The sequence below is a fragment of the Lates calcarifer genome, linkage group LG7_2 (assembly GCF_001640805.2).
Source record: "Lates calcarifer isolate ASB-BC8 linkage group LG7_2, TLL_Latcal_v3, whole genome shotgun sequence".
Classification (NCBI taxonomy): Eukaryota; Metazoa; Chordata; class Actinopteri; family Centropomidae; genus Lates; species Lates calcarifer.
This window is the reverse complement of record NC_066854.1, coordinates 6362469-6376181: the sequence shown is the minus strand read 5'-3', so window position 1 is coordinate 6376181 and position 13713 is coordinate 6362469. Positions and strand designations below refer to the sequence as shown.

Sequence of the window (13713 nt, the reverse complement as noted above, 5' to 3'; positions counted from 1 at the left end):
CACCTCATGGTTATGGAGTTATTTTACTCAGAACTCATGGAGACACCAGAGGAAAAGTCAGAGGGATTATCCTCTGCGTACCTCCACCAAGCAACCAACATTCCCATCCTCAGAGACAGGCTAGTGTGTATAAACCTGTAAATTACCAGCCAACAGGTGACATTTCTCGGCTTTATCTGCATATTAATTCAGCTTGATGTACATGAAGGTGATGTACGTGTTATTAAAATACAAAAGGAAATGATTTTCCTTCTGATCGAAATCATCATTTTCACCTGTGCTGTTCTTTTGCTCATCAAAACTTTTACAAAGGGAAGTGGGCGTACTGTAAGCCATGTCCTTTTTCATACAGTGGGGGTGGGTTGTGGTTTTGCGTTGGACTGTGCCACTGCATGCGAGATAGGGGGTGACATGGCATTTTCATCAGTCGTGTAAGTTTTTCTGCTCGCTGCTGTTCTACTTCCTTATTCGCCTGTGAGTACTGTTTCCTCTTTTTCTCACTGATGTGGTTCTTCGTCCGGACGCAGCCTCGGATAAGTCTGCTCTGTTAGCCCGTCAGAGAAAAGATAGAGTTTTTTACAAAGTAGTATGAGTGCAGTTTGTTGGTGGCGTTGACTTGAGTTCAGTGACTGCATGTTACTCGTGCTGAGCCGCAGAGCTTGTGCAAGACGGGTGAGTACAGAGGGATCGCAGCAGAAGTTGAGTCGATTACTGACGAATGAATGTTCCTCAAACTCTTCAAATCCAACAAAGAGTGATTGTGTTGTTGTGTCCATCTGTTGTGTGTCTCCAGCTTCAGTGCCTGCCTCCATGTGTTCAACTGTACGAGAGTGAAGGACGACACAGGGTGAAATGTGTGTGTAGGTGTGTGTCAGCCATGTATGTCTCTGTGTAGTAGCATACACGCTGTGTGTGTTTGGTGTGTGTGTGTGTTGTGCCGTTGGTGTTTGTGATGTCAGGAGACACCAGCACCCTGTCCTGGAGGAGCATGTCTCCCATCAGCAGGTCCGACTCCTCGGATGCGTCTCCCACAACATCTGTCGGCAGGGACGGCATCTTCCCGGTGAAGATCATCAAAGTGTGTTTCCTTAGCAACAGCTCCAACCTGGGCAAGAACTTCAAACTGGTCCGCTGTGAGGAGGGCTGGACCGTCAGGGTACACTCTACTCTACTCGACTCTACTCTGCTTTACTATACTATACCTTACTCTGCACTGCTATATTCAGCTTTACTCTTTTGTGCTCTATTCTACTCTACTATGCACTGCTATGCTCTAATGTACTCTAATCTACTGTACTCCACTGTGCACCACTATAATCTGCTCCACTCTAATGCATGCTACTATGCCCCTTTGTACTCTACTATTTACTCTACTGTACATTACTATACTCAGTTATTCTACTTTACTGTATGCTACTCTCCTCTACACTACTATGCTGTATTTGCTCTATTTGCTGCACTCTACTGTAAACAACTATTCAGTTTACTCTCCTGCACTGTTCTTTGATTCTTTTTTATTTTGTTTGACTCCACTATATTTCTCCTCTACTTCTCTGTACTATACTGTACTCTACTAAGCTGTATTCTACTGTGCTGCAGTATACTATACTCTACTGTACTTGATTACACCTGATTGTACTCTGCACTGTACTGTACAGTAAGACCAGTACTACTGTTCTTTACAGTTTTGTCTTCCTCTACTGTACAATACTCTGCTATAAACTCAGTGTACTCACTGTTCCCTTCTGTCGTTCATTACCATTTTGTTCCCTGTTACACTCTGATGTACTGTACTGTCTTCTACTGCTCTTTACTCACTGTATTCTACTGTATGAACGTTATCCTCTACAACACTGTTCTCTACTTAACTCTGCTCCCATTTGCTCAGCTTTACTTCACTGGACTTCTATTTCACTTCTAAGAAAAGAGAAAACAAGGAGGTGTGTTATAGAGTTTAAATAGGACAGTGTCATATCAACATGTTGGATAATACTTCTATCCCAGGCTATCATCAATATGGTGCTGTCCAGTGGCTGTGTGGGTCCAGATATAAAACATGGCCTCTGCTACGGCCTCCTCCTCAAACACCTAAAGTCCTCAGAGATACACTGGCTGCACCCAGACCTGACGGTGTCTGAACTCACCCAGCGCTATGAGCAGCAACACTTAGAGGCTGAGTGGAGGTCAGTATGTCCGTCATCACAGCGGATGTACTTCTGAATTTGTCATAGTTTTACTGATTTACTAGTAAAGAATCAATGGAACAACTCATGGCAACAAAAAAATACGTCCTAATTTTAACCATGTAAATACATTACATAAAACCAAGAGTGTTGCTCAAGTTGCCCATAGTCTTGAGACATCACATATTTTACAGAAAGAGAAAAATGCTAACTGTGATGTTTGTTTCTGCAGATATGACCTGAGGATCAGATACATCCCATCAGACTTCATGGAGAACTTCAAAGACGACAGAACCACCATGCTCTACTTTTACCAGCAGGTCATTTTACTGTCTCTCGCTTTCCTCAGGATTTGCATTGGATTAATGGCTACAGTCAGTAGAAGGTGTGTGTGTCTGTGTGTGTGTTTATCCGCAGGTACGAAGCGACTACATGCAGCAGTACGCCTCAAAAGTCAGCGATGGGATGGCTCTGCAGCTCGGCTGTCTGGAGATTAGGTACTGTACATCTACCACCTCGTGCACACTCCTCCAACAGGAAAACATCTGGCAATAATGGAAAATCAATTATAAAAATGCCATTGTGTTTGTTTGTTTAGGAGATTCTACAAAGACATGAATCCAAACGGACTGGAGAAGAAGTCCAACTTTGAGCTGTTAGAGTAAGTCGAGTGTGATTGTTTTATGTGTGTGTCACCCTCCTCCTCCATTTAAACAAATAGAAATTTTCCTTTTACATCAGGCCTCTTGCATCTACGCACTGGGGTCAAATAATGTTGTTACTGTATTGCATTAAAAAAGAGAAACACAAGCACAAACAATACCTGCCCACATGTCAGTTAACCAATCGCTGTGCAAAGGTAATAGACAGGGAAACTACAGTGGCTATGACTGATGAATGCAGAGGAGGAATGAAATGACCAGTGGCAGTTTGTGGTTGGATTAACACCTACATACATATTGAGTTTGTTTCGTGATGGTGGTCTGACTTTCCTCCATTAGAAAGGACGTGGGCCTGGACCTGTTCTTTCCCAGAGAGCTGATTGACAGCATGAAGGTAGGGAGGACGGAGCAACTGTTTCACCATCTGCAGAAAACCTGTTTTAATCCTCACGTGATTAGCTAATTCAGCGTGTGTGTGTTTGTTTGTCAGCCAAAGCAGCTGCGTCGGCTCATCCAGCAGACCTTTCAGGGCTACTCAACTCTGACCCAGGACCAGTGCATGGCCAAGTTCTTCACCACTCTGGCTCAGTGCTACAGCTACACACAGGAGAGCTTTGCGTGTCAGCTGGTGGTGAGCATTAGACAAACCACTTGTTTTCACAACCTCTGATGGCGATGACATGGCCCTCAAACACCAACAAGTGGTTACTTCCTGTCTGGTTTCATAGTAAATGTAGTTTTTTGAGGCACTTTGCAGCAAAAGATTTTCATTCCTGTAAAGAGGAAAATGCCTGTGTGTGTTTTGGATGAGTTTTAATAAAAGCAAATATTGTTCCCATGTTCATACAGCTTATCTTTGTGTTTGTGTGTGTTTTCTGTGCCTGTAGCACGGCTGGAGTGTGGCAATAGCGCTGGTCATTGGCCCTGAAGGCATCAGTCAACAAACTGAGAACTCAAAAGTGAGCTACACTCTCCTCCTCTCAGCTTCTGTTAAACATTTCATTCCTGCTTCATCCATAAGTTTTATATCTGTGTCTGTTTTACAGCCCAGTTGTCTGGCTGAGTTCTCTCAGGTCCGCAGCATCTCCTGTGCACCTGAAAGCGACGGTCGGGCTCTGCTCACTGTGAACATAGAGGCCAAGCAGGTATCGTGGAAACCACTCTCATGTCTGTATGATAACATGATTCTACACCTTTTGTTTAATCCTAAGAAAAAGCGACAGTGTAATATCCTTTATGTTCAACCCTCCAGCCGCTGTCAGTGAACACCTCCTCCCTGGCTGTGGCAGAGAACATGGCCGACCTGATTGACGGCTACTGTCGACTGCATGGCTGCTCTGAGAGCTCGCTCATTGTCAGGCCCAGCAAAGGTACAGCAGCAATAATGTCTCAACATGTTTAAATATAAAAATACCAATGTTGATGAGAGAAAATGTAATTAAATAATGCAGCAATCTCAGTCTAAACATATGAAAATATCCAGCAGTTTTTATACTGGCTACACAGACCTGGGTCATTTTTATTATTTAATAACCTGTGATTTACTTTTGTACCTTTGGCTCTCATTTTCCATGCATTATGATGAAATAAAAAAACAAATTCACTTCTTTTTAGGTGCAATCACCTCCTTTTTCACCTCAGATAACTGGTTTAAATAACTGGCCTTTATGTTATGTAACGTGTATACTGTCATCATCATCGGGTATTAAAACCTGACATCTTCCTTTGATTTTCTCGGCCTTTGACAACTAAAGCAAATGTGTGGTTGTTACAGGAAGAGACGCAAAACTGAAACTGCCTGACATCCCAAAACGGTAAGCGTGTTGATTCACATTGGAAAGTAATGATTTTAAAGGTTGTTAAAGATGACACATTCAGACCAGATTTTTTTCATCATGGTGGTAAACTGGTAGATTTCTGTATATTTTTCACACCTTCCTCCTCCTTTACTCCCTGGTTTTCCGTTCATATTTTTGACTCTGCTTGATCCAAAGATCACAGTCATTTAACCATTCCTAAGACAGGGTCATTTGTAGGTGAAATGTCATTGACTCTTCACTTTAAAGAAGAAATTTCTCTCTCCTTTTTCCAGCGTTGGTCCCAGTGGTTCTGACAGAGGTTTGAGTAAGTAAACTAAAGATATTTTGACCCCTAATTTTTAGCTTTGTACCCACTTTGCTTTCATTCATTTTTAGGCCTTTCTTTCTTTATTTTATTTTTTTTACAAATTTGAAGCAAATTTGCAAATTTCAAGATTTTTCTTTAATTTCAGGCTCTGATATTTATGCTGAGATTCCAGAGGGCACGGCAGAGTCCACAGGTGAGTACTGAAAATTTCTCAAAACCACAAAAATATTCTGATATCCCCTAAAAATAAATTTCTATCAATGCTCTAAAACCAGGCAGTGAGTTCAGAAGTTTAATTATTTGTGTGATTTTGACCGTCAGCTGTGAGAACAACTCCTTGAGAGAAAAACCAGTACAACATGTGACAAATTTAGGTTTTCATTAACAATAGTGACAGGTTGACACTTTCAAAAATGCCCCCAGATGTACCAAACAACACCTCTGCAACACAATCAAACAAAATCTGTAAATGTGTGAAAAAGATGTCATGTCGATGTTACTTATATTTTCCTTGTCGTGTGATTACAACACGTAGCTTCTTGTCATCTTTTTTTAGTGTAAAACTACTTTTAGCTCTGGCTCGCCTCTCAGCAAGTTTCAGTTTCAACCATAAAACACTTGATTTGTTCGATATGGGGAGTTGAGTTAAGGTGCCCTTGTTTATTAGTTTGAATTTTCCACATCTGAACTTTCTCTTCCCTAAAGTACCTGCAACTCACCTGTGCACCTACATTTGTACTGGCGATTTAGTCCAAAGACTTCAAGGCTTTTATTTACTTGAGGTCCCTGAATGCAGCACAAAATGAGTACACGAGATGTGAGGAACAAAAACACCCACTTACAATTTTAATTTCAGTGCTCTAAAGATTCTTAATATGTGTGTGTGTCCAGACAAACACAGCATATCCAGAGACGACGTTGTCGTGGGTCGGATCTTGGGCGAGGGATTCTTCGGAGAGGTTCACGATGGAGTCTATAAAAGCCCAGTGAGTCCATCTGTTGTCTATGTTCACAACCAAATATCACACAGAGCATTAAATAGTTGAATTCACCTGTGTGTGTGTTTGCAGACAGGAGAGAGGATCCGTGTGGCTATCAAAACATGTAAGGACTGCTCAGGGGATGTAAAGGAGAAGTTTCTCAGTGAGGCTGGTGAGTACAAGGTTGTTGCAGTGATTATTTCCTTTCAAAACACTTTTACTGGTGCACGTTACAGTGGCACGTTCAGCTCTCAGAGTCTGTGTGATGCAACTGCAAAGCCAGCCAGGTCATCACAGCAGGAAAAGTAAAAAGTTTTCCTTCACTGGTTGCAGGTTAAATCACTTTAGGGATGAAAACATCACAGCCTTAGTAAACATAAAACAGAAACAAGAAATATCAAATTAAAGTGTAATAACAGAAGAGTGTCTCAGTTTGGAACATTTCAGGGTTTTGCAGCTTTCATCAGTCTGAAGATTGCTGTAGTCGACTTCCTGTTGTGTGGTTATGGCTTTGTGAAAAGGCTCAGACTGGAGGCTGCAGTGGCCTCAGCATTGTTCCAGAGATGACTGACAATGTGTAGGTTTAGAAAGAAAACAAGCGATTTTTACTTAAGTTGATGGTAACCACGAAGAGCCACTCAACCCAGATATGGAAGCCCTTTAACGAGAAACACAAATCAAAACTGAGAAGTCTGGTTAGAAGAGCCTGAAGGCCTCATTGTTTGTTTCACACACACAGAGAGAGAGAGAGAGAGAGGAACAGCAAACCTCACATGGATGATTTCAGTGTTCTTAGTTTTGGCAGCTGTGATTCTAAAGATGCAACGTCCTGAAGTTGGAAATTTGTTAAACACCACAGGATCAGTGAAATCTAAAGGCACCATGTGACATGAACGTCACATTTTGAAATTTCTTGGGTAAAAAGTGGAAATTTTAAAATGTAGTTGTGATGGTGTCAGTGAAACAAGTTGTAGACACAATATCTGATACACTTTGTAACCTGTTAGCAAACAAGTGACAATTAGTCACAGAACAACAGTGGCATTCAACTGAATGTGTGCACTGCCCATGAAGTCTTGAAAAGATCTTAGAAATCCTATTCAGTATCAATATTATCACTATTTCTGTGGGTCAACTCTGGCCGAGGACTGTTAATAAGGGTTAAAACAGGAAACGTGACTTGTGTCTTCGTGTCTGTCACTTCCTTCCTCTGATATGAATAAATCTTCAAAATGTGATATGTTATTGATCAGAGGTGTATTGCTCTGGCTGTTGCAGCACTGATGAAAAATCTGGATCATCCCCACATTGTGCGACTCATCGGGGTCATTGAGGTCGATCCTGTCTGGATCGTCATGGAGCTCTATGAACATGGAGAGGTGTGTGTTTGTGTTTGTATGTGTTTGCTTGAATACCAGTACATTGTGAGTCCAGTATCAAACTTAATTTTTATTCACCAAGAGCTGTCTGCAGCGGTGGAAAGCATACCACTGAGCTTCTTTTCTTCTACTGTTAGCATGCTAACAATCTAGCCAAGGCCTGTCTCATCACTTTCTGATAGCAACTCACTGTAGTGTCTAGACTGCCCTAAAGAAGTAGTGCTGCTCAGATTATAAATCTAATCTAATCTAAACTCAACAATGGCTGAAGCTCATGGCAAGAGATTATGTTTGGCAGCAGAGAAAAATGAGAAAGTTGAAGGTTATTGTCTTGTAAAAAAGCAGGAGTTTTCATTTCCTCAACAGTTGGGGAACTATCTGGTGGAGCAGCAGTATATCCTGACTGGAACAACATTAATCCTGTACTGTCTACAAATCTGCAAAGCCTTGGCTTACCTGGAAGGACTCAACATGGTGCACAGGTAACACAGCCTCATGTATTTGTGACAGTTCTCCTTCTGCTGTCTTTACATTTAACTAAAAAATGTGCTTTCAACAAGTAGAGTAAAAAAACACAAAAACAGTTGCTTTCCTTTCCCTGAGATACTTTATATTTCACCTTGTTATATTTATGGTGTTTTATTTTGGTGTGTGTTCCTGATGATGTGTTTGGTTTCTGTCCTGGCTGTGTGCTGCAGAGATATAGCAGTGAGAAACGTCCTGGTGGCGGCGCCTGATTGTGTCAAACTCGGTGACTTCGGTCTGTCTCGCTATGTTGACGAACAAGAGTACTATAAAGGTGCACACTTCTACATGCAGATGTCTGTGGTCAACATTTCAGAGAACTGCAGTGTAGAGGAAACTTATTCAGCTTTACTAAAGTTCTTCATTTCTTTCCTTTTTAATGAGACAGAAGTCCATATGGTGGTAATTTATCTTCATCATGCATGCACACTATTTCAGTTCTTATTTTTGTCCATTTGTCTTGAAATATTTCTCCCCTGTTTGCAGCCTCAGTCAGTCGATTACCAATCAAATGGATGGCACCTGAATCCATCAACTTCAGGCGCTTCACCACAGCCAGTGACGTCTGGATGTTTGGTGAGAAACACCGTCTTCTATAAATAGATTTTTAGTACGTGGGTAGTGGTGACTTGCCTTATATTAGCATGCGCTTCTAATACATGTGTATATAAATATGGAGTCAACTCTGAAACACCAGCAGATGAGATGAATGATGGATTTTAATGTTAAATACAGTCTTTATTGTAAGATGGTGTGGAGCTGTAACAGACTAATTAATAGTAGTAATTTTAATTTGTTTGATGAAATAATAAATTTTAAAAAGCATGTATAAATTAGGTTGATACTTTAAATGATGTGTGTTAAATGTGTGTGTTCATCCAGGTGTGTGTGTGTGGGAGATCTTCTCAATGGCCCAGCAGCCGTTCTTCTGGCTGGAGAACGGACAGGTGATAAACCAGCTGGAGTCAGGAGTACGACTCCCCAAACCTCAGTTCTGTCCGCCCACCATCTACTCCCTGCTCACCCGCTGCTGGTCCTACGAGCCGCAGAGCCGGCCCAGCTTCAGCCAGCTCGTCTGCTCCCTCAGGTACACACTCGCACACACACACCTGCACGTCAGAGGTTTCTCTTTTTATCCCAGTGAGGACAGCATTGAACAACTAACTGATGTCTGTGTATCTGACAGTGAGATCCACAGGATGGAGCAGGAGCAGGAGAAGGAGGTGAAGCCAGACAGGCCACGCCCTATCCCATCAGTGTATAACTCCAACCACGCAGGCCCTCCACCCAAGGTACCACACACACCACATAAACATTTGACTACATGAACACAAATGGCTAAAAGCAACTAGCAACTATGCTGTGTTTTTCACGTGATAGCCCTTTAATTACCAACACATTCTCTCCTCCTCTGTCTCACCAGCCATCCAGAATACAAGGCAACACCCTTCCCCGGGTCTCACGCATACAGGTGTCCAAACACACACACACACACAAACTGAAACGCTCATACACATAAATGTACATGTAAATTTGGGATTAACTGAGCTGCTGTAACCCCAGGTCTGCAAATGTTCCACAATCTAATTATGTAGTGAAAACGCTTGATATCAATATATTTTAGATACAATACAATGACCAAACTTCCCAAATTACATCACAACATGAGAGGGAGGTTTGTTATTGAGTCACGTTCTGCAATGGTGGCTGTCAGAGCTTTTTAGGTCAGAGTGTAAAAAAGTTGCTTAGTTGACTAAGCAACAAAATGGAAGTAAACTGGCCGAAGTCATGTGACTTGAAGGGAAATGAAGTTTGAAAGTGCAAATGAATTTCTTAGAAACTGAGTGAAAGCTGCACTGATATGATTTAAACTGCTGAGTTAAACTGTCTTATTACACACAAAGCAGAAATTTAAAATATGTCACATCCTGTGTGAATATAGGTATATTTGAAGGTGTGTGTGTGTGTGTGTGTGTGTAGCCAGCAGAGAGGGATACCAGGCCAGTGTGGGAGAAAGAGAGAGAGCACATGGAGAGCACTTTACAAAGACAAAGAAGAGAGATGATGATGGATAAACAGTGGCTGGAGCAGGAGGAGAGACATCTGGTAACAGATCACACACACACACACACACACACACACACACACACTCACACACACACTCACACTCACACACACACTCCTGTCAGATATAGCAGAACGTGCCTTTCACTGCTCGACACAGGAAGTAGTTTGTGGCCTGTGATGGAAGAGGCAGAGTGACGTCTGCCAGGGGAGGATCCTCTGCCAGCACATGACATGTGCCTGACTAAATGTTATGAAATCCCAGAGTGTTCAGTAACATGATTATTCTCTAATGGGACTCCACATATCTCGCTGAAATCACCACCACTGGTCTGTTTTGTGTTTTGTGTAGGATCCTGTGGTGCGACAGGATTCTCAAATCAAGGTACACTGCTCTTTATTTGAGCACTATAGTAATACCTTTTTTACCACTAGGGGGCAGAAGCACACCTGAAAATAAAAACAAAGTCTATTCACTGCAGTTTGGTCAATCCACACCAAGCCATTTGTTTACCTCATTTTCTGGCTTTTTAAGGTCTAATTTCAGCACTGTTCAGCTAATGTTCAACTTTTAAAGCACTCTACAAGATTGAAATAGTTTTAGTTAACCAGTATTTAATAATGGGGCTATGGTGGGTGATGTATTCTACCTGAGACGCTGTTGACTCATGCGGTTTGATTCTTCTCCACACAGTGGCAGTAAAGAATAAAACAGTGTTTTTTTAACACAATGATGGCTACATTTCTTTAACCCTTTAAACAAAAATTCACATCTTCTTCTCTGTCTTTGCAGCCTCCTGAGAAAAGCTCTCAAAATGGTGAGTCCAGTTTAAGAGACCTAATAAAACACTCATAACATTTAAGCCACAAATCATTCTTTGAAATCAGAAAAGAAAGTAGAATATGCATAAAAATACACCACTGAGTCAGAGTGTCGTATTTAAAACACATGGGTGAACAAAATGTGCAGATATGCAGCTTTTTCTGTCTGTGTGTGTCAGGTCCTCCAGAGAAGCCCCCAATGCCTCCTGCAGTCACACAGGTAAAGAGAACCAACCCTCTACTGTAAATCTGGGAGGAAACATCATTAGATTTTGTTATTTCCTCAAGAAAACAACCATCACCAACCAAACGTACGACTAGAAAAGCTGAGTGTTAGTGTGCAGTTGGTGTTTTTAAGTGAAGCAGTGTGTTCTTTCGTGTCGTAGCCTCGCCCCACAGCCGAGCTGGACCGATCAGGTGATGAGGTTTACACCGGCGTCATGAAGATGGTGAAACAGGTGGTCCAGCTGAAGAATGACATCAACATGCTGCCTGCCTCCGAGTATCCCAGCGCCGTCAAAGTAAGTCCATCAACAACCTGTGGATCATTTCACAGTCAAATTTAAGAATGGACTCCTGCTTACATTTCTAATAATTCACTATATTCAATCCCTTCTTTTCCTTTTCAATGATGTCTCTCTCCCACGCTCAGACGGTGGGGGTCACCCTCCGTACCCTGATTCAAAGTGTTGATGACATCCTGCCCTCTCTGCACTGCTCTGTCACCACGGAGGTACGCCTCACCTCCTCCCTCTTTGCAACCATCGTCTGCCTCATTTTTGTCACAATATACAAACTCAACAGATCACCAGTACAGAAAGAAAAGTGTAAAGTCTGTAGAGCATCATATTTCACATGAAATTAGTTTCACTCTGCCTGACAGGGATTGTAGTGCATAATCAGCTGTTTTTCTTTTCACTTTCTCTACTCAGAGGGTTTTCTGAGGAGCACTTGATGCAAGAATTTACTTAGTTTATAAATTTTAGTGATTGCTGTTCAGTTAAAGACAGTTTTTCACTGCAGAGCATCAGATGAACCTCAGGATATGAAGAGTTCTCCTCAATAAGACTTTTTTTCCCCAAAAAAATCTAACCTGGATCCCTCAGTAATAAACAACTATATGATCATATCAAACCTGTTGTTAGGAAAGATCATTGAGAAGGTTGTTTTCCAACAACTCTTTCTTTGTGCAAAACAGTCGCTTTAAATGTATAAAAGTCTGGATTCTGGCCACATCACAGCAGTGAGATGGCATCTGTTATAGTTTTAAATATGTTCAGTGAAGCAGTGATGCATCAAACATTATTTTGGTTTTTACTGGATCTCAGTGCCCAGTGACTCGGTTTACTGCACGGCACACAGGAAGTGCTAAATCAGTTCAAATTTTATTTACAAGACCACCATCACATGCAAAAATCACATGTGGAGTTCCACAAGGCTCCATCCTCGGGCCTTTTCTGGTCGACATCTTCCTCAGATTATAAATCATAACGTCTCTCACCATCTACAAATCAAGCTACAAATCTTGGTCTAGTTTTGGATTCTGGCCTATCCATCTTAAATTTTTCTTCTCTCCGTCTCAGATTGAAGGCACCAAGAAACTGTTGAACAAGGATTTAGGGGATTTGATCAATAAGATGCGACTGGCTCAGCAGAACTCTGTAACGTCACTGAAGGAGGAGTGCCAGCGGCAGATGTTGGCGGCAGCTCACACTCTCGCGCTCGACTCCAAAAACCTGCTGGACGCTGTGGACCAGGCTCGGGTCAGGGCCAATCTGGCCAAGCCCAGACCCGACAGACAGGATGCAGAAGATTCAGGGGAATGAGAAGAAAGCACAATGAACTGGTTTAAAACAAGGACATGGAGTTTTAGCAGGTTTTAACAAAGCTCTGTTCACATAGAGGGAGAGTGCAACACTTCCTGCACTCATGCTAAATAACAGATATCATAATATATTTGTATTTTCTCCCAAAGAAACTCAATCACAGTAAGAAGAAGGTAAATAATGATGACAACTATGACAGTGTATAAAAGCAGTAACATTTGTGTATTCTTTATTTTTTGCTATTAAAGACAATGACATTCTGCACCTCCTGTGTTATTTTTTTCTTTCTTTTTTTTTTCTTTTCTTATCATAAGTCAACTGATTTATATTACACCCCACCCTTGGTTGTCTCTATCAGGCACACAACACTCCACTACTGACCCAAATCAACCACAGATAACACCTTAAACAACCAAATCCATCAGTTTTAACAATCAAGAAATTTTAATTAATAACACATACAACTTTTGTCAGTCTAGGTTCTGGATTTCTGGACCTCCTTCCATGTATGATGAGTGTCCAATTCAGTCAGTGTGATTAACATTAGGACTGAATTGATGAGGAAGACCATGAGCTTTTCACATTTGAATCAAATGTAAATGATTGGGATCCAGTTCAGCACAGTCTTTTTACGGCCACTTTTCAAACCAGGGTCACACCGAGTGAGCGAATGCCATTGACATGTAAGAACTGGGTGTTTAAGCTGTACACAGTGAACCATGGTATTATTTACATTCCAGTTTATCCAGGTCAGATATGATTTTGAAGCAGAAGCTGGTTTGAACATGATCTGTGAAGTATCAAGTATCACTGCTTTAGATTCCACTGAAAGTCTGATAGTAACAGTGAAGTGTTGCAACGTGTTTAGTTTGAAGTTTGCGTAACGTCAAGGACAAATTACTTTTGCTAAATAATCTGCATTTGCATATACTTCTATATTATTGGCTACACACATAACCTGGCTTCCAAATACTTGCAAAATGTTGCCGTATTTTAAACTTTCAAACCAACCTGGGTCAGTTATTTAGATATAAACATGTCCTCAGGTCGGTCAAAGCCAATTACAAATTATAAACATCGCATTTCTGTACTTTTTCAAAAATAAAATGTATGAGTGAATATGAGCAGATGGATCAGTGGTTTTT

At 41.4% G+C, this 13713-nt stretch overlaps 1 protein-coding gene across 4 annotated transcripts; it reads left to right on the top strand.

The window, feature by feature from the left end:
- The first annotated feature begins 411 nt into the window (after positions 1-411).
- Positions 412-13692, top strand: LOC108892923 (protein-tyrosine kinase 2-beta). Of its 4 annotated transcripts, XM_018690708.2 has the most exons (30): positions 415-672; positions 794-1156; positions 2005-2183; positions 2416-2503; positions 2601-2680; positions 2782-2844; positions 3185-3239; positions 3336-3476; positions 3733-3804; positions 3892-3990; positions 4098-4215; positions 4620-4659; positions 4938-4969; positions 5118-5165; positions 5864-5958; positions 6043-6124; positions 7231-7331; positions 7698-7813; positions 8030-8130; positions 8343-8432; positions 8739-8943; positions 9043-9148; positions 9280-9327; positions 9837-9962; positions 10273-10305; positions 10714-10738; positions 10922-10962; positions 11129-11263; positions 11395-11475; positions 12326-13692. In XM_018690708.2, exons 2-30 carry the CDS (start codon positions 953-955, stop codon positions 12566-12568), a joined length of 2847 nt encoding a protein of 948 aa, XP_018546224.1. In that variant the 5' UTR covers positions 415-672; positions 794-952; the 3' UTR covers positions 12569-13692. The 4 variants fall into 4 exon arrangements, 2 of the variants coding, with proteins under 2 accessions (XP_050921841.1, XP_018546224.1); XR_001962572.2 differs by lacking the exon at positions 12326-13692 and having other exon boundaries at positions 412-672; positions 11109-11263; XM_051065884.1 differs by lacking the exon at positions 10273-10305 and having other exon boundaries at positions 414-672.
- The last annotated feature ends 21 nt before the right edge of the window (positions 13693-13713 follow it).

What these genes read in the sequence shown, in the direction of transcription:
- LOC108892923 (XM_018690708.2), top strand. Translation starts at nt 953, where the DNA reads ATGTCAGGAGACACCAGCACCCTGTCCTGGAGGAGCATGTCTCCCATC. An exon ending in CATTGTCAGGCCCAGCAAAG is followed by an intron (nt 4,216 to 4,619) that starts GTACAGCAGCAA and finishes TGGTTGTTACAG; the next exon opens with GAAGAGACGCAAAACTGAAA. An exon ending in TGGTTCTGACAGAGGTTTGA is followed by an intron (nt 4,970 to 5,117) that starts GTAAGTAAACTA and finishes CTTTAATTTCAG; the next exon opens with GCTCTGATATTTATGCTGAG.